Source organism: Periplaneta americana, chromosome 17 (genome assembly GCF_040183065.1).
Source record: "Periplaneta americana isolate PAMFEO1 chromosome 17, P.americana_PAMFEO1_priV1, whole genome shotgun sequence".
Classification (NCBI taxonomy): Eukaryota; Metazoa; Arthropoda; class Insecta; order Blattodea; family Blattidae; genus Periplaneta; species Periplaneta americana.
In genome coordinates, this window is record NC_091133.1 from 105,198,528 (window position 1) to 105,224,457 (window position 25,930).

The 25,930-nt window shown below is 36.2% G+C and overlaps 1 protein-coding gene and 1 non-coding gene across 6 annotated transcripts in view; one reads left to right on the forward strand and one right to left on the reverse strand.

Annotated features, from left to right (window-relative positions):
* The window catches only part of simj (simjang), a 61,432-nt gene that overhangs the window by 15,855 nt on the left and 19,647 nt on the right, over positions 1 to 25,930 (forward strand). For 2 of the 5 annotated variants that reach the window (XM_069816114.1, XM_069816111.1), the window contains exons 3-6: positions 5,368 to 5,701; positions 8,502 to 8,786; positions 11,577 to 11,706; positions 13,775 to 13,953. In XM_069816114.1, the coding sequence (XP_069672215.1) occupies positions 5,368 to 5,701; positions 8,502 to 8,786; positions 11,577 to 11,706; positions 13,775 to 13,953 (928 nt within the window). Of the gene's footprint in view, positions 1 to 5,286; positions 5,702 to 8,501; positions 8,787 to 11,576; positions 11,707 to 13,774; positions 13,954 to 22,319; positions 22,383 to 25,930 lie in introns of all 5 variants that reach the window. The other 3 variants (XM_069816110.1, XM_069816112.1, XM_069816109.1) reach the window with 3 other exon arrangements.
* Positions 13,179 to 13,254, reverse strand: TRNAC-GCA (transfer RNA cysteine (anticodon GCA)). The gene has a single exon. It is a non-coding gene; the product is annotated as a tRNA-Cys (tRNA).

A 25,930-nucleotide genomic window follows, 5' to 3' on the forward strand; every position in this document is an offset into this window, starting at 1 on the left:
AGCCTACAGCCATCATTTTATAAGTGTCTTTTTTTGCTGTAGCACAATTTTTATGCTGCATAACAATTTAAAATAGGTAGTTCATTCTTATGTGAGGCCAGCAGCCAGCTGGTCTGTCTTGGCCCTTCGGAGGCTGTAGTGCCACGGATTATTAGTCCATTTTTATATGAAATCATTAGAAGTATTAGAACTTCCTGGTGTTCTTAGAAAAAGAAAATTGTCCGATTGCAGTTTTGTTCAAAATAATTTTTACTACTGAAATTTTAAACAACAATATTGATAGCACCAACTAGAGTGAGATAATTAAGTAACGTTGTCTTATATACTGGGGTGAAAGTTGCGATAACATAACAAAGCCTTGCCTCTTAAACGGAGTCCAATGACCTCTTATAACAAACTTTTCTACTGAGACCTTTATCAGTGGCATGTTTCAATACAGGTTGGGGTTAGGACTAGAAACTTTGCATACCGGTACCGAAATTTTAGCTTGCATTTTTATAGATAAGCCATTCCTGGCGTTAGCCAATATTTGTGCCTCTGTTTGGATTAATCATGATGAGGCAAGTACATTGTCGCCTGTGGGCCTTTATTCAGTACGTCAGAGAATCTTGAGAGAGATAGCATTATTGTTGAATTTGTCTTCGCCAAATAATTATTATCCGTTGTGAAGAAAGTCTTCGTAAAATGTTCATGAAACATACGTAAGATTGGATTGAAAATCACAAAACTCTTGATCTTGGTTACTATAATATCAGCATAGGTACTTTCTGTTAGCTGTGGTAGTTTATGTGTATTTTTTTTTTTTTATATATAGAACTTGCTTATTAACTTTCCTTCCAGTTAACAAGTAATAAACCTCCCACTTTTATACTACGTTTCAAGAGTGGATATTATGGAAGCCAAGCTGCTTTTTAATGCATTTTTAAAAGGAAGATGATAGCCGAGATTTTGATCTGTATGTATCGCAATTATCGATTTTCAGTTCGCTAGATTTTATTGGTTTGGTATAGTTGTTAAAAATGTCATTGAATTTATATGCTCTTCGCCCTCCTCTGTAAAGAGTGATGGTAAAGTGTTGAAATTTGGAGCCAATTATTATATAAACAAGTTTTAATTTGCTGTGTGATGTAATGTTTGTCCGAACATAACCTCAATCTTACCATGCACAATGTTTATTTACGTCAAACAAATGCAAAATATTGACATATCAATAACCATGATTTTCTATTAGCCGAATTTTTATTTCCCAAATAAGAAACTTACGTCCAGTAATAACCAAAAGAAATCATTACGCTTTAATTATAATTACGATATATGCACCGTAGGTTATCTAATTAAAAAATTGTAGGCTCTCGTGTGAAATTGCATTATTGAGTAACAAAGTCCTGAATTTCGGATATCAACCACGTTAACTTGGTTAGAAATGTATACTTCGAAAAATGGTGTTAAAATTTCGTCACGTGCCTTCATATTCACTTTACATTTTATTAGCCTACATAAGAGACAAAGTGTTCAGTCGTATTAAAGTATTGTAATATTTTGGTGTAGTATTAAAATACTTGAACTTCGTTGTGGAGGGAATTATGTCTAAATGTTTCGAATTCTTCGTTGGTTACAATTTCTAAAAAATATTACCATTCACTTCTTATGGTACCGTAATTACAATATACACACGTCCAGGTGTCTGTTATTATTAATTGTAAAACTCTTCTAAAACTAAACCCCAACTTAACCAACCTCGAATTCTGAAATATATGCAAGCAAACTGACCATACTGTCGTATAGGCCTATATGAGAATTATCTCAGAATTAAATTAATTCATCAAATTAACTTAAAAGTGGACAAATTGATATGTTCAACCTCGAAATTAATACTTCTCAATGTCTTTGTGCTCTTTCGAAGTCTTATTGATATTTTGCGTAGTAATTAGATGTGTATGGTTTCAATCAGTTAGCTGTCATTAGTAAAATGTGATTGAATCAGTTATTTTTAATTGTAATATTTTTGTTGTTTATATTCAAAATTACTGTGGATCATAAACATAATGATGAAGTAATGGAATAACCACAATTACAACTTGTAGTGAATCACATACATTACCAGAATTGGATAAATCATCTACATCACATGCAATCAAATAGATTCCCAAAAGCCATGTTTCATTCTCATCCAGAGAAAAAGTGATTTCAGGACCACCCAATGAAATGCTGGAATGAAAATTCAACAGTGAGATCGTAATAGGGCATATGGCCTAATACTTGTAAGGAAGAATAAGATGATGTTCACAATTGTACATTATCTGTATCAACTACTGCCAGATTAATTTTTTTTTAGAAATTTCATAACTATGGGGCGGCCGGGTAGCTCAGTTGGTAGAGCAGCTGGCTACAGACTGGAAGGCCCGGGGTTCGATGCCAGGTGGTGACAGGATTTTTTCTCGTTGCCAAACTTTCAGAACGGCCCCAAGGTTCACTCAGCCTTCTATAAAATTGAGTACCGGGTCTTTCCCGGGGGTAAAAGGCGGTCAGAGCGTGGTGCCGGCCACACCACCTCATTCTAGTGCCGAGGTCATGGAAAGCATGGGGCTCTACCTCCATGCCCCCCAAGTGCCTTCATGGCATGTTACGGGGATACCTTTACCTTTTTTTTTTTCATAACTATGTTTTTTTTTATATTTTTTACCCATGGCCCAATTGTAAGAAGCATATATAAATATGAGCAATAATATATACGTTTACATTTGCTGACAGTGCTCATTATCCATATCTAGCCTACTCGATTATCTAAGTAGGCCTATTGCCAAAAACGTTTTTTTAGAAATTTCATAACTATAGTTTCTAATATTTTTATCCATGACCCAATTCTAAGAACATTATAGAAGCAGGGGCAATAACATAATGTCATAGAATTTTGTGAGCGTATCTTCTGTCATTTTTCATTTTCCCTTTTCTTTCTTTTTGCCTTCATGTCATTTGGCAGCAGTTAATATTTCATGTGCACATTGACTCTGCTAACCAATCCCCAATGATAGTCTCTGGAATAGGGTTGCCAGTGCAAATAAGGGACAGTTGCAACATTTAACTCGAAAATAAGAGGAACTTCTAAAGCTGCATCTACATGGCTAAATTTTCCATACGTGTATGCATGCAATCTGGGGAGAATATTGAAAGATTCAAATACACGTTCAGTTAAGATGCATGCAGATCTTGTTTCTACATAGTGTGCAGTGTTCAATGTCATCTTCACATACATATATATATATATATAAATATTAAATATCAGTCCAATAATTAGGGCTAATTAATTCTTAAAATTGTAGTTGAACACTCCTTAGGCACTTGTATTTGCCATAATCTTCAATAAATCTAATCGCTCTTGCCACCAAATTCAGCTTAACCTAGATAAGCCCAAATATTTTTTGTGATAAAAATACAGTAGCACTTTAGTTACTCTCAAAAATCGGTTAAATGATGTTGAAATAAACTGAAACAAGGAACGTATATTTTCTAAAGCTAACAAATACTACCAACATTATCGCACAACTTATAAAATGTCCCTAACACCAACAATGACATAATATCCGAAGGCACTGCAACTGTCCTTAAAAAAGGACGGTGGGAAAATCTGGGTAGAAAGGTCCACCATCACAAAACAAAACAATTTTCAGTATACTACGACCACCTAAAAAAATCACCTGCTCGCTACATGCTACTGTTGAACGAAATAATGCAAAAGATACCCACCAGCGATGAGAAGCTTTCAATTGCCACAAGCGCTATCATTTTGTGGAAAAAGACATGCACAATTGAATGCGTTTCGTGCACTGTTGCATGCATTGCTTGAATGCTTAAAATTGAAATACAAGTTGAACCGTGTAGATGCACCTTAAGAGAGAGAGAGATTAATCTCGTCACTGCGCCTCCAAAATCCGCTTTTATTTAAACAGATTTTTCAGGAGAAAGAAGAAAGGGTTATCACTAAACTTTTATTTCAAGGAAATTAAAAGTGATAATGTTCTTTTCTTTCTACTGGAAAATCTCTTTAAATGCACATAGCAGATTTTTGAGGCGCAACGATCTGTCATTGCCTTATCAGAACATATACCGGCACGTTAAAGTACAGTATAAGGAAAAAATACTTTAGCCTTACATCGTTGAATCTCTTATGTTACTAACCATTAGTTTATTTATATATATTAATAAAATTTCGAAGGAATATTAATGTTACAGGTTAGGAAGAGATAATTGCAACGGGTTTCTTTATACGAACTAGTAAATAGTGTTCTATTCTTCTAAATGCATCACATTTTATTTGTTTAATGTGAAGGAGAAACGCTTATTTTGGTTTGAAACATTTATCACATCTTCATTCATAGGTCTACTGTACACAATCAAACAAAAATTACTATATCAGTAACCATGCACAGCTATTGCTTGGGAATAAAATTACTTTTAACTGAAACAGGGACAGTTACAGTTTTAAATTTATTTGTTTCATTGTCACGTTTCTAAGGACATTGATGTTAATGAAAGAAAGTGACTTGTTTCTTATCATAATTCTACAACACAATATCCATACAAACAGGGAAAAAAATAAAAGGGAATAAAAATTAGTACGGAATTTTTGGTGTCCTATATAGATTTCATCTGGGGCAAATATTTCAGACACTGCTGCCACAGTGGTCTAGTGACTAGAATGCTGGACTAATAATCCTATGTGCCTGGATTTGATCTCCAGCATACCCCCGACTAATGACTTCTGTTGGGCAAGTCCGTGATCCAGGTAACACAGGGATTTCCTCCATGAGCTCTGATTCTCCTGTAGCATCCCAACAAATTTTTATCATCTCATCTCATTCTGGGTATAGCATAGACCAGCCTTGCATGGTGCAGCTGGGGAATGACTCTGTCAATAAATTGATCTTACACAACTGGCTTCTTGTGGGTGAATGACGAACAATCAAGTACCACCATTAGAAAAAAAAGTTTTTCAGGCCTCAAATACTGGACATACTGTACAATCTGGCAACCCTATTCTGAAATATAGGAACATAGGGACAATATGAAAAATTCCCTAGTGATATCATAGCATGTAACACATGTATATACAGTAGTTTTAAAAGTAGAAGGGGAGTAAACCTATCTGTATCATGATTTGGAGAAGGGAAGTATAACTTCAAAACTGCTATCTATTCTGTAGCATAGATTTAGGTGGTGGTATGAGGGATTAGTATGATCTAGCTTTTATTTTCTTACAATTTTGGTTTCTGCCTTTCATTTGTTTAGTTCTTCATTAAAGTAGACCTCTTAGTTTTGTGACTGTGAGAAGCATCACAGCAAAGTGTGTGAATGAAATATGGTGTGCAGGCGAGACAGGGATGTTCAGCCGACGCCGGCAGTGAGGAATGTGGTGGGTGCAAGTGAGGTGCCACAGGATCTCTCCCGTTCACACAGGCCCATCTTGGATGATGTTGGTGGAGTGACTGAAACAATAACACGCGGCTTGATTCCTCGGAGTATTAAGGAGTTCGACGACCGCTACCCACGGCGTAACCTCCGGCCCCGAACTGACCGAAACTATGCAGAGAGTCCTGACATCATTGTGTTGTCTGATGAGGAGCCTCGTCTCAACGGGTTTGCAACCAATGGCTTCGACAGCGACACAGATGAAGGGGAGATGCCACCGTTGCCCCCAATCAAGGTAAGTTGAAATATAATAAAATGTAAAGCGCCCAATGGACAAAAGTCCATATGACTCTAGTCAACTCTCTTTCCAGCTAAAGATTGAAGTGAATGTAAATAAATGCACGTGGCATAATTGTTCCTGATTGGCTATTGGACGCACAATGCCTCCAAACTCATGCTTGTCATCTTTTTCCTCATATTAAAATAGTTCCTTCTAAAATAATAAAATGTATAATATACATGGAATACGAGTGAATTAAACATGCTTATAAGAACACTTTCTTACGATTTAAACATGTTTATATTAGCAGTTTCAAACATTGCGTGTTAAATCATTGTAACTTGTATTATGGCAACACGCATGCGTAATAGGTATTAAATCCCTCCCAAGGTGACCTGCAGCTTCACAGAGCACATCAGCACGGCTGGTATAACACAGTGCGAGATTCAGTGTTGTCAACCTCAAATAAATTTCTGTAGAATTAAAGAAATTCTCCACTCTTCAAAGAATAACATTTAATCGCGAATCTACAGAAAATGAAAATCCACTATTCCCAGTAGAGAAATAATAAATATTAACCCTCTGTGAGCACTTTACGGGTTAGTTCAATGAATGTGTTGAAATGTTTGCAATATATCAGATGGTGGCTGCCCTGCATGCTCACTTGCTGAAAATAATGCGCCCTGGTGGCTGCTTTGGTAGCTATCTTGTGATTGCAGAATAATACATTTCGGTTTTGTTTACGTCTACTTCAATCTTCAGTTGGAAATAGTTTAGAAGGTTGTTGAGATGTACAGTGTCACACTGTACACTACACTGATTCTAGTTTACAAAATTCAATCAACGATACTGATCTCTTGTTACAATACAAGGCATGGTAAGTGTCACACTGTTTACTACACAGAACACATATACATTCGTGGCAGGCCTGGTGGAAAGACTTCCTGGTGCAGATGCGATGGTGGAAACCATGGATTGCAAAACGCGTCACTACGTGCCTCAGTTCATATTCTGCTCGCATCCATTCCTTATTTACCATGGCGTCAGTATTGTAGAAGCTTTCACTTATGGAGTCCCTCTTCATTCGGAACTCTCATAGCAGTTCCTCACATGCTGGTGTAGATGGCAGTAGCATTCACAGTCTCAGGTCTTCAACCAAGAAAGTTTCCCTGGCTAAGACATATGCATATCTTGATAGAGAGAATTTTGAAACTCCTAGCACCCTTTTCAGGTACCTTGGTTTCAGGCTTTCGAGCTCTTTTAGCTGTCTGCGTGATAGTTATTCCCATATGATTTCTAATCCATATGTGAGTCCGGTGCTTTAGGGCTATCCAATGAATGTCTGGCGACAGTCAAGCGTTATCCCGAGAAAGCTGCTCGCAGATACGCTCCATGTTTGTCGGCCCTGACCGCCTTAAAGTTGAAATATGTTCTTTCATCATCATGAGATGAAGCTTGGCATACTTATTCATTAATATCTGTGTTGTGAAATGGAGCATTTGGTTGGCTGTATTCAGCATAGTTTTATTGCTAGAGAATTATACATAAAGTAGCATTTTTTTTATTAGTGTTTGAACATTGAAGAAATTATATATATTTTTACAAATGAACAAATTAGAGTAAGGCATTACTAATGCTCCGGTGCACAATATGCACTGTTACCTTTAAGAAAAAATTAGGTTAAATTATATATATATATATATATATATATACTGTGTATATACATATATATATATATATTCCCCCCCCCCCCACCTAGAAATGGGATTTTCACTACAAAAACTAAGAAAAGAAAAGAAAAAGAAAACAAAATAAGCTTAATTTTTTTATGTGTATACGAGGAAAGATCTTGCACACATTGTATTCATCAGCTAACATAATTTGGAATGTTAAATCCAGACATTTGAAATGGAGCAGGGTATGTAGCACATATGGTTGAATCCAGAAATGCATATAGTATGTTAGTTGGGAGACCTGAGGGGAAAAAGACCTTTGGGGAGACTGAGACGTAGATGAGAGGATAATATTAAAATGGATTTGAGGGAGGTGGGGTATGATGCTAGGAACTGGATCAATTTTGTTGAGGATAGGGACAGATGGCGGATTTATGTGAGGGCGGCAATAAACGTCCGGGTTCTCTGAAAACCGTTTGTAAGAAAGTGAGTAAGTATGAGAAAAGACTGAAATTTACAATGTGTGATTGTGATGTTGATAGGCATATTCAGTAAAATTTTCAATTCTTTGGCTCAAAAATTGTGGATTTTAGAAATTTCAGTTAAGATGAACTTCAAGTCTCGTAGTTTTCCACGTACCAGTCATGAAAATTTTGGATATATACGTTATAGACTTAAAAGAGAAAATATATACAAATAAAATTAATTGGTATAATCATATACAAAGAATGGACCATAATTCTATAACAAAACAGGTTTTAAATTATAATCCAAAAGGTTATCGTGACGTAGGACGTCCGGTAACCAGATGGAGAGATTCTCTGAGTCGGAACAGGCCATGAGACAGCCTACCATGAAGATGATGATGACGTTATAGACATATACAGGAATATCAAATAAAACACACCATCGTACAGTGTTAAAGAAAGTACATATTGTATTTTATTACTTTAATTTGAGTATATATATTTCATGCGATCATTTGAATTTCCTTAAATCCTCTGTTTATTTTTTGTTTTATTGAATAGTATTGATATCATTGAGCACAATGAAATGCTATATTATTATGGAGAGTCTTCCCATATCAGCACAACTAACTACAAGACTCTCACTGATCCTGCAGCTATTGTTTGTTTGTACAGGAACTGTCACCTGCAGAGCTGGCAGAACGTGAGCGAGGACTACGGAAACTGCGTGAGGAGCTTCGTAATGAGGAGATGAAACTGGTGTTGCTCAAGAAGCTTAGGCAATCGCAGCAGATGAAGGAGAACATCGCAGTGGTGCCACCCAGTCAACAACCCTCATCTAAGGTGCCACCCCCTGGCAAGCTGCCACCCCCACCACAGCAGCAGCCACCTCCTCCACTTGTGCGAGCCAACCACACAAAACAGCCCATTCCCAACATCATCCCACCTCTTCTACGAGGGGTGAGTGTTAGTTAATACATAACATTTGTTAAAATTTCATTAATATTGTGATATACATTTAGACCAGATTGTTTATTTATTTATTATTTATTTATTTATTCTGGTGTAGTTAAGGTCATCAGGCCTTCTCTTCCACAACACCAGGACTACAAATACAATAATAGAAATAAACAGAAAAAATACACTATAATATACAATGTAAAGCTACTCAAGAAATAAAGAGAGAGAAAAAAACACTATAAACAAAATAAAGCCACACAAAAATATACAGGTTGCAATCACACAAACTTTAAATGAGTGATTAAGTATCATAATTAATTCCATCCTAACTAATTAACTAACATAAACAAGAAACTTGCAATTTTAATCTAGGTTAAAAAAGAAAAAGAAAAAAAAACACAAATCAATACTTCTAGCAATACCTAAAAAACATTAACTAAGACAAAATTTTCCAATTTAATTTTGAATTGTGATAAAGTCCGGCAGTCCCTGACATCATTAGGTAACGAATTCCAGAGGCGAGGTATTTCTACAGTATAGGAAGATGTGTAAAATTAAGGATTGGGTAGGTACCTGAGAACAGGATCATACTTGAAAACATTAGCCAGATAGAGGTTGCAGTATTGTTGTTTACTGCGGGGGGGGGGGGGGATGTGCGTGCGTGTGCGTGACAAATAAAATTTCAAATGGGTCGCTATACTAATCAGTTCTGTCTGCCGAGTTAGCTCTGTGGTAGCATGTCTGCCTCCAGACTAGCCGGCCCAGGTTCGATTCCCGGCGGGGTCAGAAATTTTCATGTAAAATTTCTACCTCGGGACTAGGAGAGATGGCTGTGCACAACTTCTAATCACTAGATAGTGCACCAATATGCCTGGGTTAAATCCCAAATCTCTTCGCAGTGCATATGAAGAGAAGGCATATGTCACTGTTGATAGTGATTTATCCGTCGGATGGGGACGTTAAGCCTGGTGGCCCTCTTGGTGCTATTTGACAGGAGTAGGCTACGTGCCGGCACCAGGTTTCCCATTCTCCCTTCATCTTCATCATCACTCATTCCAGACACTACACTTACACAAAGACTTACACATACACTCACCCTAGTACACGACATAACTCTCCACAGATACACATCATGTACAGCAGCGATGGGCGTTTGAGTGCATTTGCCCTCCGTGCTCACAGGGAATTCTAAGTGCGTGCACTGCAGCACGCTAGCAGCTAGTCAGTCTGTTGTAGGATGGCTATCACTAGCTTTGTAGGACGTCTGAAAGCTAAGTTGGGAGATCAAAGTCCCAATTTTATTCCGATTCACTACATTGTTCATCAAGAGAACCTCTGTGTAAAGAGTATTGTAATGAAAGATGTTATGGCAACTGTTGTGAGAATAGTGAATTTCATCAGATTTCGAGCGTTAAATCACAGGCAATTTAAAAACTTTCCTTACTGAGGTAGATACTGCATATGGAAATATACCTTACTTTATTGAATTTCGATGGTTGAGCAGGGGGAAAATGTTGCATTGCTTCCTGAAACTAATTGAAGAAATAAAAGCATACATGGAAGTGAAACATCAATCAACCTGTTCCCGAGTTGAGTGATTCGGATTGGATTTCTATTTGACATTTCTAACAATTTTACACAGCGTTTAAATGAGCTAAATCTAGGACTTCAGGGAAAAGAAATTCTTATTATACAATTTGCAGATAGAATTGCAGCTTTTAAGGAGAAATTGTTGCTATGGATATGTCAAATGCAAAAGGGCGAAATATATCATTTCCCGTCCTTATCTAAGAGCATGGAATTGTTGAACAATGAAAAATTCGAAATGTACGCATGTGTTCTATCTGGTCTATTAGAGGAATTTACATCAAGGTTCCACGATGTAGATTGCCTGGAAATGGATTTGCGTATTTTTGCTACATGTTTTGATTCCAAATCGATTATTGATAACGTCCCCCCTTCATTACAGTGTGAATTGATTGAACTGCGATGTGATCGAGAGATTGCGAGCGAAATATTATGATTCAAGGTCGAGTCTTATGCAGTTTTATGACGGATTCCCAAGAGGACACTTTCCAAATCTGCATAAGCTGTGTGCGAAAGTTCTGTGTTTACTTGGTTCCACTTGTAGATGTGAACAGTTATTTTTTATTATGAAAATAAACAAATCTCAAACAAGAAATCGGCTTGCAGATGGACTTTTAACGGCAGTTCTTCGCATAGCTTGTGCTAATAAAATTTCTCGAAATCTTGAGAAACTGAGTAATATGAATTAATGTGCAACAGATATGGTTTGTGTGTAAGGAAGTGTTTCATTACTTTGTGTTCTTATTTAGTGTGGTAGAATAACATTTTCTTTTGAAACATACAGTACGTACCGCAACTTGAATAAACCGGTTTTCGTGCACTCTATAAGAACACTCCTCCTGTAGTACACCGTGCTAGCACAGAGTGCATAATTCTGCTCAACCCTGATGTACAGTGTGACCCGCCGAAGTGGTGTACAACTAGAAAATGGGTCACAGTTCTGCCATCTATCCACAATATGCGGAACCCGAATCACACAAGTGAAGTGGGTAGGCATTGGATACACACACACACACACTTATCAGTTCTTCATATTCTGAGTTTGCAAAGAATTGACAATTATACCTATTACTTCTCCAGAATACAGAATTTCATTCATAACAAATTTTCCCTATGACATTTTACTTCATTTTTTGAAGAGGACACACTTGAGTTTTATATGTAAAGAGATTTTTACTATGTTGAAACTTGAATGTTTTGTAGCAACCGCCACCTTCAAGAGGCCAGAACATCCATCACCCTCCTCCTCTGATGATGGCGCCACAACCAGGGCGGGGCTCTTCTACAGGTTTACCACCCAACATGATGATGGCACAGCAGTCACATCAGCGGGGTGAGTAACCCTAGTAGTATTCTCTTGCTTCTTCCAGAGAATAGATTGAAAATATGTTTTTCAGTGTACCCATAACTTTGGAAAATCAGAAGTGGAATTTCCTACAATGTGCAAATATTGAGAGATTAGGTTACTCAGTGGAGAAGTGAAAGAAAAAGAAATAGTAATTCGCTTCAGTAAGTTTATTCATAATGGGTACATATAGATTAGTCACTCATAACATTGAGCAATGCATCCGCTTTTGAAAGAGGGGAAAAAACTCAAATTAAAAAATAAAAAGCTTCAACAAATATTAACGACAAATTAAAAACAATTAAACACAAAAACAGTTCAGTTAACAATAAATTTTATCCTAGAACAGGACGCATTTCAAACCCATCCTATGTGCATGTAATGCATGCATGTCAGTTGTGTTGCTTAATAAGTTGTCATTTGCACGATATCCTGCAACGTTAATAACACGTGTAGGCCTAATGATTTCCATGTTCCTCCACATCTTTGATAATTTTAAGATTTTCACTGCAAGTAAAGGATGCAGTCTTCTACCTTTAGTGATACACATTTTCAGAATTGAAAATATAAGATGCAATAAGATGCACAAACTATATACTTGTCACATTTGAACTTGATTCTGAAACATGTACTGCTAATCCAAATGCCATTTAACAATATTAACAATTGAAATAACCACATATGAAGATAATGGCATGTGCTACCACCTTAGGAGTTGCGCAGGTGGAAAATTGGGCACTGTTGCAACTTCATTTGGAATAAGTCACACCCCTGTATTTTTACTAGTATATTTCGGGGGGGGGGGGAAGTCAGTGGCATATTCGAGAAAATAAGATATTGGCATTACCAAGCAATCAACAATATTGAATAACATTTTTGTGCATATTTTGTAGTTTTTACGATAGAGGAGGTACATTTCGTGACTATTGAAATTTCTCACAGTGATTCAAATTTCGCGTTATTTCGCGAGTTTGTTTTGTTTAAATACGGGTTTTGGGTATCTGAAAGGGAAGTCTAAATGTAACAAAGAAAGTAATTGTGTATAGTTAATTATTTATGATTTATTGATGAAATAATTATATTCCTGATTACTAGTTATTGCCATGAGGAATGTTTCTAAATCTAATAAATAAACCCAAAAAAACTTTCTTTATTTTATGTTTTAGTACATCTAATAAGTTCATAAATATGTCTATCCCAAAGTGTATCTCTCTTGTTTTGTATTGTATTTATTTACATTTCATGATATTCATACATCGCTTCACAGCTAAAATATGGAACATGTCAAATAATTTCAATAGTAGTACAAGGTCTTAATTATAGTCACAGTCTAGTTGAATTATATACAGAAGATACATCACATATTCATTATATGAGGTCTCGCAATCCTCATTGAATATTAACACGACTACTATGAAGTAGTCAATGTGTGTTATCACCATTAATTCGAGAAAAATTCGTTCCAGCACCGGGAATCGAACCCGGGACCTCTCAGCTCTGCGCGCTGAGGGCTCTTTCCAACTGAGCTATGCCGGAACACGATCCACACGAATTTTTCTCGATTTAATGGTGGTAATACACATTGACTACTTCATAGGAGTCGTGTTAATATTCAATGAGGATGGTGAGACCTCATATAATGAATATGTGATGTATTAAATGTTTACAGTTATCACAAACTGTTGTTGAATATGGCCATAAAGTCATTTAAATATGCGCTCCTGCATATTGACTTACATAGGTTTAAATGCAGGTAGTAGGCCGTAAAACAGTACTATGAGAGGAGTTCGACCGGCACCGTGGATCGTGTCCTGGCATAGCTCAGTTGGAAAGAGCCCTCAGCGCGCAGAGCTGAGAGGTCCTGGGTTCGATTCCCGGTGCCGGAACGAATTTTTCTCGATTTAATGGTGATAATATACAGAAGAGTTAATTGAACATACATTGGTAGCCAACCTCATGTTATTCCTTTTAACTGTACGTGGTAAATTAAGTTACCCTTATGGTAGGAAGTGTTACAGATCATTTAAAGCATGTGAAATGTTTCATGTCTCCAAAGGTGGAAGCGGCAATCTAGGCAGACCTCCAGTAAACACACCTCCCAACGTGGTAATGGGCTACCCTGTCGGCTCGCAGGACCGTAATGTCCCTAAAGAGTCGCATCATTCACCTGCCCCACAGCCAATATCTCAGACACAGCAGCAACAGCAGCAGCAACAACAACAGCAACAACAGCAGGTAAGGCAAGCTGTTATAAACATTGTGGTTCTTCTTGTAAAGTGTAAAGTAACAACAATTGATCTAGAGCGAGGAAATAGTTTTCTTTGGACCAAAGATTTTGTCGAGTGAAAAGAATAAAAGTGAAGATCTCGTGTAATATCAGTTTACTGCATGATATGAACCTTACATTGTAAGCGAAGGCGTGTTGTAAGCAAAATTGTATGATATATTAAAAGTATTTATTTCAGTCACTGACTTCACAGCATATATTTAAGGTGTTAAACCTTTGCATTACATGTTTAAAAGACGTATGAACGTTCTCGTTCAACTACGCCAACATCATCAGATACGACGTACGTTTCAGCAATATCAATAATCTCTACAAATACAAAACATATTTAGTGGTATGCAAGATAAAACATACTAAAAACCAACATGGTTGTGATACGCATTGACATTCTTGTATGACTGCCCTTATTGTCAGTTAATTAAAATACACGTGTAAGTTACAAAATATATATGTTTGCAAGTCTTCACACATGGAATAATGAAGTAACATGATATGAAAGGAATAAAAATAATAAAATATAAAACCAAGGTAATTATGTATTATGAGTGTGAAGAGTTGCAAATTACAGTATTTAATTACATTTATTATATTCATATTTCTGTTTCCCAATAATGCACATATTTCAACCATTCAGAACGTGTGTATCATAGTGTGTGTCTCGTAATTTGTCTTGAATGTTTTTCAAATTAATATGGTTGTCTTACAAATGCCAATATATTATAAGTTGGGTTGTTTAATGTTGATAGTAATGTAATGTATTATAAATTTATTTCAACTCAACAATGTAATTTTATTGTCACAACAATAAAACTCTTCACTCTCTACAATTTAACTTCACTCCCGTCAACAATGGGATTTGCTCTCCGCACAGCAACACAGCGTTCGTTATTGCACTCCACAAACGACAATGACAATTTACTTGGACTATTACGAACAACAATGAACTGTTAATCTTAACTAATATTTACAAAGCACTATTTACAAATCAGAACTGTCAGTTCTCAGTTCACAGTTCTTCTAGCTCAGTCACTCGAGTTCACAGTATCTCGAACCACAGACCTTCAGAGACAGTCCACTGTACTCGAACTCAGGTCCCTCCAACTGCGGTCCACTGCACTCGAACTCAGGCCTTTGGATGCTGACACAGTTGCGGACGCACACTCGAGTCGAACTCCGGTACACAAGACTGGCTTGCTTGCTCTGGCTTACTCACTGAATGGCTGAATAAACTGAAAACTGCTCAAGTTCGCTCGCGTTTCTTCTTTTATAGCAAAATCATAGTTACGAGAAATTTCTACGGGTGTCCTCTCGAATTATCTGGATATCTCCACTTCGACGGACTTCTCTAGAAGATTCGGGAGGGTCCGTCCCCCTTCACTCTGCAAGTAGCAGCTGCGCGTGCACCCTCCCCTCCCTGCGTTGACGTAATACACCCCCTCTGCCCTTCAGCATGCAGATGCTCCCCGTACCAGCGTTTCGTCGGACACGTGTTCGAACCCCGTTGCAGCTGTCACAGTATATTTAATTTGACGATGATGCTGTTCATCCAATCTGGAAATAATTGCAATCAGTAAGTTGATGACCCAATTTTAAACAATTTTAAATTTAATTTGTGAACTATGTTAAATAGATAGAAACTTACATGGCAATATATGGTCGATATCCAATAATTTTATTATTTTTTATTCCTTTTATATCATGTCATACAAGAATGTCAATGCGTATCATAACCATGTTGGTTTTTAGTATGTTTTATGTTTTGTATTTGTAGAGATTATTGATATTGCTGAAATGTACGTCGTATCTGATGATGTTGGCGTAGTCCAACGAAAACGTTCATACGTCTTTTAAACATGTAATGCAAAGGTTTAACATCTTAAACATATGATGTGAAGTCAGTGACTGAAATACTTTTAATATACAATACAGACTTCTCTGGAAAAGAAAAAAAAAAAATGAATTGCAAAATTGTATGAGTTCAACCATACCTCCACTTCACATACCTGAGTGTCTCTCAGACTATTATTTTGCAGAAGTATCTGGTAAATGTGCAAATAATTAAGAAAACAGAACTTAAACTGTCCACATAACATATGCTGGGTTGCAAAAAATTAAATAATAAATAAATTATTCTTCGATTAGATAACGAATCTTTAAAGTTGGTGAGCAACTAAATTATAGAGTGTTTCTTAAGTGTCATTTAACAGACTGTTATCATTCTATTAGCTATTTAACTCTTTATTTGGAGCAAGCCAATAACACTGCCAATAATCAGTTACACAAATTCCACGAGATTGGCACTACCATAAATGTCCAGTTGAATGCACAAAATGGCTATAAACATATTCTTTGACAGCCTAAACTATCTAAACCGACATAACAAATCGTTATTGTTAAATGTTTGTCTGAGCTTAGATCAGAGCAATCCTGCATTTTGGCCCTGAAAAATGGCCCATTGTCATGAAGCATGTAGTCCTCAGTTTCGTCACTAGATATCTATAACATCTGTTCTTAGTTAACTGTACTAAAAGTGAGTAAATATGTAAATGTTGTTAGATCTGAAGTTCATGGCTTCAAACTCAATCATTGCATTTTTAAGCAGTGATAGAAATCATCAGCAGGGGTTTCTTTAGAGGGGAAGTAAAGCTAGAAAACATGTAAAATAGCCCTGGCCTTAAATAAAGACTCTGGATAAAATTTACTAGTCATTTCTTGCCCAGATTACCTGGTTTGCAGAATGATAACTGCAACTCTGTAAGACTACAGCAGTGTCTGCTACCCAAACAAGGGAATCGTAAATTAGTTCACGGCATTGATCTGCAGGTTCTGGAAACTTCAACAAAAATATTAGAAATTGTAAAGAGAACAGATCTGGGTTAATTGTGTAAGGCATCTTAAGTACAAAGAGCTGAAGTGTAATCTAAATTTGTACGAAAGTGGAGATGAAAAATTAAGTGTTTAAGACTGCAGAAACATTGAATCTATATTAACAGTCACTGTTACTAATCATGCATATATCATATTGACTTTTATCCATTAAGCAGACATTGGATATGTCTTACATTAATTTGTGTAAGATTTTAAGATCTTTTTTATAAGACAATGGTAAGAATATTTTACCAAGAATTTGATTTAAATATGAAGTGATGTGAACTGCGTTATAACAGACTGACTTCTGTGCCCAACCTGAATGTGGAAAAAGTTAAACTAACAAACCATCTTCTATACTTGCCAAGATTCACGTACCAGTTGCCTTCTTGAATAGAAAGTTTTGTATCCATTTTCTCCTTGCACAGAAGATAACCAACCACATTCAGCCATTCATTCACATTGAGTATAACATAATTGAATATTTGCGTCTTTTCGGAACTTCTTATTGGTGAAGCTGTTACGATTAAATTTGCGTAATGGATCCATCTGAATGGTCTAATATTCTTGATGATTGCAGCTTAAGAGAGATGATTTTAAGTTTGTGAACTCCCATCATAGGCACTGATACATGCCTTATCACTGAGCTGGAGTGATTGATCCCCCTTCAGAGTGGTCCACTGAGGATACTGTAAATTTTTTTCAGTCTGCATAATAACCTCCTAACCCTCAATGGGCAGTAACACTGATATTCAGGAAATTAATAAAAATAAAATCATCAATGCAGAAAACTATAGCTACATAATGGATCCCAGCACATAGTGGGGTTAATGTGAATTTGAGAGCAAACGGACTAGAATAGAAAGGGAGCAGTAATTAAACATACACAAACCTCAGCATTATACATACATACATACATACATACATACGTGTTCTGCTCATGGGCAGATCTTTCACTGCAAGCCCATCATTCTCCAATCTTTCGTATTTTCTGCCTTCCTCTTAGTCTCTGCTTATGATCCATATATCTTAATGTTGTCTATCATATGATATCTTCTTCTGTCCTGAACTCTTCTTCCGTTTATCATTCCTTCCAGTGCATCCTTCAGTAGGCAGTTTCAGCATCATTCTTTCTTCACCCACTCTTTCAAACAATTTCATTTCTTATTCTGTTTGTCCACTTCACATGTTCCATTCTTCTCCATATCCACATTTCAAATGCTTCTATTCGTTTCTCTTCATTTTGTCATAATGTCCATGTTTCTGCCCATACAATGCCACACTCCACACAAAGCAGTTCACTAGGCTCTTCCTTACTTCTTTTTCCAGAGGTCCACAGAGGTTTCTATTAAAAGCTTCTTTTGTCTCGGCATTATTTTTCCTTAGGTATATTAAAATTAATAATAACTTTAAAAACAAACGTAAAATGAACAACCATCTTAAAGCTTTTTTCTATGACGCTGTACCAATATCTGGTTATTTAGTGTCTGAATGAAATGGTGATAATGCTGGTGAAATGAGTCCTTCAACCAGGTAACTTTCCCTGAGCGAACCTGGACCACTTGGTTTCATGATCAGATGTGCTAACCGTTACTTCACAGGTGTGGACCGTAAAGCATTGTAACAATAAAAACCCTTATTGACAGATTGACACTATATATTCAATAACTCCATTCTGTTCAGATTATTTGCGAAAAAAAGTTTCCATAATTTATTTTCTAATTATACGAAGCAAGGATATTTCGCAACTTAAGTAGATGTTATTATTCTACATAAATCGAAACATAGCTTCGTCTATGCTGGTATTCTATCCATGTGGCCCAGGTTCGATTTCCGTCCTGGTCGTGATGGAATTTGTGGTGAACAAAGCATATGTTGCAGAGAATTTTTCTCGAGGTATTTCCATTTCCTTCTTTCATTCTGCCAACACTCTCCATCTCAGCTCATTTTATTCATTACCTGCAGTAAAAGGTAGGCTTGTGTGAAGCCTTGGGGTAGTATGGGTGTCTAATGGTGATAGAGAATTTAAGAACGTAAGGCTTCCTGTCCTGAGACTTAACAGGCAGGATTCTTATCATAGTTGCCAAAAAGTAGACAGAGACGCAAATGGTTACATGTCAATATGCACAGTGTTAGTTAAGAAAAATGTACACTATTTATTTAATCTGACAAAATTGAGGCCATAGGGTCTTCTCTCTTCCATCCTATCAGAAATCACATAATAATAATAATAATAATAATAATAATAATAATAACAATAATATATTTTATTGAACAAACAGTGTTGCTTACATCATTAGAAGTTACCATATAACACAGTCTGCGTACCTATTCAATCTTGAGTGGATAAATGTGTAAATAATGAAAACAAAATGAATAACACGTATTTACAAAATATAGTAAACAACAACTTTAAATGTAAATATTTTATCAATATGATGGTGAATGCTGGGTACACAATCAAAAATAATGATTTCTGCCAGAGTGCGTAAATATTCCCCCTCAAGTCCAAGTTGCTGAAAGAATTTATGGTTTGATGATAAATGGTTCATGGAAACCTTTAGTTGCCTTCAAATGTAACAAGTCAGTTGTTGTTTTAATTCCACTATAACATAATGTACTTAAGCCATACAATTTATAAATGAAATATAATACTTTTTGGGATTATAAATAATGATCTTTGTATGTAATCCACAAATTCAACAGAAATAATGTCATGTGTTAAGATAGTTTTTTGACAATATTTTTAAGAGCCATAACACACAGTGAGTTTGGAAATTGTTACAAATTTTTAAGAAATGCTCTATCTCCTGTAGCTGTATGATCCTTTAAATTTAATATTGGAATCTTTTATGATTGATGTCCATTGCTCACTGTCCAGAGCCTTATTCCTCCATCTTTTAATTCCCAGCTCATCCTCCATATCATTAGTCCATCATAATCTAAGTTTTTTCTTCTAATTTTCCTTCAAAGATTTTTCATCGTAGTTTCTTCATTCATCCTGACAACATGTACAGTCCAGTTTAATCTTGGTATCATGTGTAGGTCCATAAATTCGCCTTAAAATACTTTTTTTGTTTAATTGGAGTTCTAGTCTATTGTCATTCACCCATAAGAAGCCAATCGTGTAGACCAATTTACTGACAGAGTTGTTGCCATGGTGCGCCATACGAGGCTGGTTTATGCTACACGAGATGAGATGAGATGATGGAGATTTGTTGGAATGCTACAAGGGAACCGGAGCTCCCGGAAAAAATCATTGTGTTTCCTGAACCACGAGCTTGCAGAACACGTTATAAATTGGAGGTATACCAGTGATCGAATCCAGTCTACGGGATTATAAGTCCAGCACCCTAGCTGCTAGACCACTGTGGCAGCACCACCTTAAAATACAGAGTGGACAAAACAAAACACCACCTCAGTTCAAGGAAATGTTAGGTACAAGCCCCTACATTATCTCGGGTTTTATGGTTCTTTTTAGCTTGGTAATGGATACTGCTTCTGCTTTTTAGCTGGAGAACAACGCATTTTTATTTGGAATACTTTGATGGATGAAACTGTAATGGAAAATTTTGTCTTAAATTTTTCGATTTTCTTATAGTGAATAAGACAACAATATACTTACTTACTTACTTACTTACAAATGGCTTTTAAGGAACCCGAAGGTTCATTGCCGCCCTCACATAAGCCCGCCATCGGTCCCTATCCTGTGCAAGATTAATCCAATCTCTATCATCATATCCCACCTCCCTCAAATCCATTTTAATATTATCCTCCCATCTACGTCTCGGCCTCCCTAAAGGTATTTTTCCCTCCGGTCTCCCAACTAACACTCTATATGCATTTCTGGATTCACCCATGCGTGCTATATGCCCTGCCCATCTCAAACGTCTGGATTTAATGTTCCTAATTATGTCAGGTGAAGAATACAATGCGTGCAGTTCTGCGTTGTGTAACTTTCTCCATTCTCCTGTAATTTCATCCCGCTTAGCCCCAAATATTTTCCTAAGCACATTATTCTCAAACACCCTTAATCTCTGTTCCTCTCTCAAAGTGAGAGTCGAAGTTTCACAACCATACAGAACAACCGGTAATATAACTGTTTTATAAATTCTAACTTTCAGATTTTTGGACAGCAGACTAGATGATAAGAGCTTCTCAACCGAATAATAACACGCATTTCCCATATTTATTCTGCGTTTAATTTCCTCCCGAGTGTCATTTATATTTGTTACTGTTGCTCCAAGATATTTGAATTTTTCCACCTCTTCGAACGATAAATCTCCAATTTTTATATTTCCATTTCGTACAATATTCTGGTCACAAGACATAATCATATACTTAAGACAACAATATACAGACTTATAAAATAACTTAAAGAATGGAGAGGGATAGAGAGGAATGAAGGAGACGGATCGATGCAGACCCGACGCTGTGAGGCAGAAGGGAAAGAGAAAGAAGAAGAAAAATAAAATTAAAATGATTAACAACAGAGGCTCGGTTCAAAATAAGAAGCCTCAAGTGAATTAACAGGTCTTAACAGAGGAAAAATTTAAGGGAATAGGTTTCTGATTAGAACAAAGCCCTTGAAAATCTTTGCCTTGATTAACTCAGAATGTAGGGATGTCTAAAACCTCAGTTCAACATGCTGCTAAATTGTTGAAATTAAAACCATACAAACCCTGTGTAGTACTTTTGCTCCCAGACAATTCGGCTAGGATAAAGAAAAATGCCTAACAAGAAATACAGAACATAAGTCAAAATGGACTACAGAAAGTGTTGGAAAAGTGCTGAAGAGATTGAAGCATACTTAAATGTGGAAAGTCACCAGTTCCAGCATTTACAGTGATAAGAAAAAAAAGCACTTTTGTTTGAGTTTATGTTGCTACAAATTATGATCACAGCTTGTCGGGGATACTACTCCTGTAGCATGCGGAAGCCAGTAGACCTTTGTTGAATGGTGGTATTTCGTCTCGTCCACTCTGTATTTCTTTCCCAAGTCCTGGTAAGAGGACCACTCTGAATAGAAATACTGCACTCCAGCTCAGCACTGTGCGGTGTACTGGCATCTATGTCACGAGTTGGCCAACTTGTCATTATCTTGTACAACTCATGCATTATGTCCAGACACACCCTACTCTTCCTACAGAGCTGCGCATGGATGAGTCTACTTATGAATTATAGGGGAATGGGTTAGCCTTTGTCTTGAACTCGGTAGTCACACGTCCGACCTTCCCTTCTATTCCTACCCCCTTCACAGAAACGTTGTTCCCCTACTGCTCATTGCGAGTGTCTTGACAAAATGCATGAGCTGTATGTAGCATATGTCTCTGCCTGGAGATGAAACTAGTAAGGAGTTCCGAAGCCTTAAAGACAGTTCACAGCACAGAAAGTCCACCAGAATCGTGATAACCGTGTTGAGGGAACACGTGTATTGTGCTTGTAGATCCTCGGCAATGTGGAGAACAAAGCTCCTCTGAACTCAGCCCCCATGCAGATGCCAGAGCAGGTACAGTAGTGCCAGACATAGACGTTGTGGTAGCCGTTGTTGTTGTTTGTGTTGTTCTGTGGGCAGACAAAGAGAGGAAACTTATGTGCTCTACAGTATTAAAAAAAATTAAATTAAATTTATCTATATAAATTAGGCAACATGTACGTATTCACATACACAGTTTGCACCCAGAAGAGCAAGTGCTCGTGCAGTTCCAGTTTCATAATATACCGGTACTAGAAATTGAGTGATATATCGTAATTAAAATTTTAATTTGGAATAATTGAGGGGGAAAACACTAGTCGAAAAAAGAAAAGTAAAAATGTCTATAAGGAAAAAGTTAGATAATAGACAGTTAATTTAAAGAAATATAATATTTAATTCTCTTAATAAAAATGTTATTAAAAGGTTTGTTCCAACAAGCAATTCAGAACCTGTTACAAACTAATACCGAACATCTTTGGACACATATGCTAGTTGAGTACGTTCTCAAAATTAGTTCGGGATTTTACGTTCTTGGAACGTTTCTTGAACTGTCCTTTCACGTCCTTTGGAGTTTCTTCTCATATTAAAGTTATATTCATCTTCCGACCTTAATTCGTATTTAATCATAGTAGTAATTTAGGTCCAAAAATATATAACAAATTTATATTTCAGTATCCTAATCTTGTCAATTCTAATAGTGCTACTATTAAATTTAAAAAGTTATGTATGGATTTTATAAATAATGAAAAGTTGTAAATTTAAATTTATATATTCTTATTGCGTATTAGACATAAGACAAATTGTATTAGTATATATTTCTTAATTTTCAATTCAGGAATCCGCCCCTGAGCATGAGTTCTTTTCTTTCAGGGGTGAGCTAAAGTTTTTTTCTGTTTATATTATATTTTATGTTATAATTATTAGCAAAATAAATTCGTCATAAAATACATCACTGTCACCTTTCAAGTCACTCATGATCGACTATTTTTTAATTTTAATGTGCCTAGTCTCGAAGCATTTTAACTTCAACTTGAGATTAAGCCATTTGCACATATTTTAGCAGTTTAGAATTCCCAGTTCCTGCTTTTAATCGAGAACCAATTTCACGAGTTCCAAAGCACAGAACAAGGAACTGGGAGTTCAGAATCAGAAGTCTTGTTGGAACGCCCCTTAGGATACTGTGCATAAGCAGGCACTTCAGAATCGATTCTGAATCATGCTGGAACAAACATAAAGTTACTTAATTTGGGATTTATTTTAATAAACTCATTGTAGGCCTATAATCTTGGTCTGTAATATGAAGAATGAATTCGCCCAGATTTTGTATTGTATTTCGGTTCATGTAAAAGAGATAATATATGTCGCCTAGTATTATGAAAAGTTTCTATGTCATCTTTATACTTAAAATGATTTTTATAAAAAAAGTTCAAGAGAGTTAAACTGTGACTTTGTTCAATATTATGTACACAAAATTCTGGGGGGGAACAAGTGTGTTGGGTAAGCAACAGATTGTGACAAACAAATTTTCAATATTCTTTTTTGAAACAAAGGCAACGGAATAAGATATGAATTAGCACTTCCCAATCAATTACACCATATTTAAGTACATACTTAAAATATTACTAAATATATTATTCTTAAAAGGAGCACTGTTAGCCGAATGGCTAGTGTGTCTGCTTTCCTCACTGGTAGCCTAGGTTCAAATCCTAGTGGGTCCAACAGGAGTTTGTCTTGGACAAAGATGATGTTTGGTGGTAGGTTTTGCGGGGTACTCATGTTTCCCGTACCAGCATTCCACCAGTGCTCCATTAATGATAATCATCACAATATGGTGTTACATAGTTCTCCTCGTGTGGTACATCAAGGGCAATTACAAGCTTTGGCACATCATCAACTAGATGGGGATGTTTGGATGAATGACCCAAGTCAAATACCTGCCAGTAGTAAAAAAAAAGTAATAATAATAAAAATATTATTCTTAAAATATGAATAGGTAGATAATTTCGAAGAATAACAAATTTATAAATAGTTTTATAGAGCCTATTACATAACTAAGCTATATGTTTGTTCCATCTTACATATTGATCAGTGATAATACCTGACTTGTGAAATTTCTTCCAAACAAGGACAGTTATAATTTATAGGGCATTAACAATAAAAATAATATATTTTAATTCTGAGATTTAAATTTGATATAACTTAAGTATATATTTTACATGTATGGTAGTTACGTAAGTACTAAATATTGATATCATCTGTACTCCTGAAAAAATGAAGGTGAAATTGTTTGCTTTAAACTAAAATCATGCAAGGAGCTGTCACATTTTAAAATGAATAATTCTACACTACACACAAAAATTGGACATTGAATGTTATACAAAATTAAGATGAATTTGTGATAGATATTACTGAAGAGCAGATTTAGTGCTCGTATTAAAAATGAACAACACTATTATACAAACACTTCCACATGTACCGTGCACATACTGTGGGGCAAGTTCCTCTCTTTTGACTGCCACCTGCTTGATTAGGATGTGTCACTGCTGCAGTAGGGTGCCCACAAAAACATTCCCTCGTGTTGGAATTTCATCCACTCGACATCAAGCAAACAGGGCAATTCAGTCAACCCTTACACTGCTAGCTTTAATTGTGTGTTAGCAAAGAATGTGTGACCCTCAAAAGAAGGTGATGCTTTATGTGTAAGCATACTGCTTGTGGAATTTTCATGTAGCTGTCCTGAAGCATTTCATACTTTCTTCCTGCTCTTTGTACCACTGTCCTTCATCCTGCTGTAGGAACTACAAAATTGGCCCTTAGCCCAACTTTCTACAAGAAAGAGCATCGTCTTCTGAAGTTATCGTCGTACTAAAGTGTGGTGCACATCTTCATTTGTTGCTATTATGGAAATAGAATAGAAATAAAACGGGAGTAGAATTAGATATGAGTTTGGATAGTCCTGAGCATTTCAGTCTCACTGGTTTCTTTGTGTTTGTCTTTTCATCAACAGGATAGAGTTAATTAAATGTTAATCTATTCCAGAAGCTGACTTGCATTCTTCTTAGATCTATTCAGTGTGCCGAATAATTGTTGTAAATACAGTGAAACTTTGATTATCGTCACCTTTGACTATTGTCATCTCTGCTAACCATTCTTTGCTATTTCGTACCTTCTGAGCTTTTTATTAATTACATTCATGGATTACATGCCATGTAGCCCAGTAAGTCTGTCTAGACATGAGCACATCCTGTACATCAGACTTGCAAATAAGCAGATGCTGCCCACACACTTCGGATGTCTAAATTATTTTTGCAGGCACTGCAATTTAAAAGAAAATCGCCGAAAAATTTACGTTATTTGTATGCAATTAATATTTCAGATTTTTAAAACGTTTTATTATTTTGCAATGTCTGTTACATTTTCTCTTATATTATATTTGTTCTTAGAGCATATTTCGTCGAGAATTTCTTTCAGCGTTATACAGTGTTATAACGGGATAAGTGCATAGCTACAACATTTGCCACTATCACTAAACACTGTCCCTGGAATCTGTGAAGTGTATGGTTGCGCATGATGTCACTCAG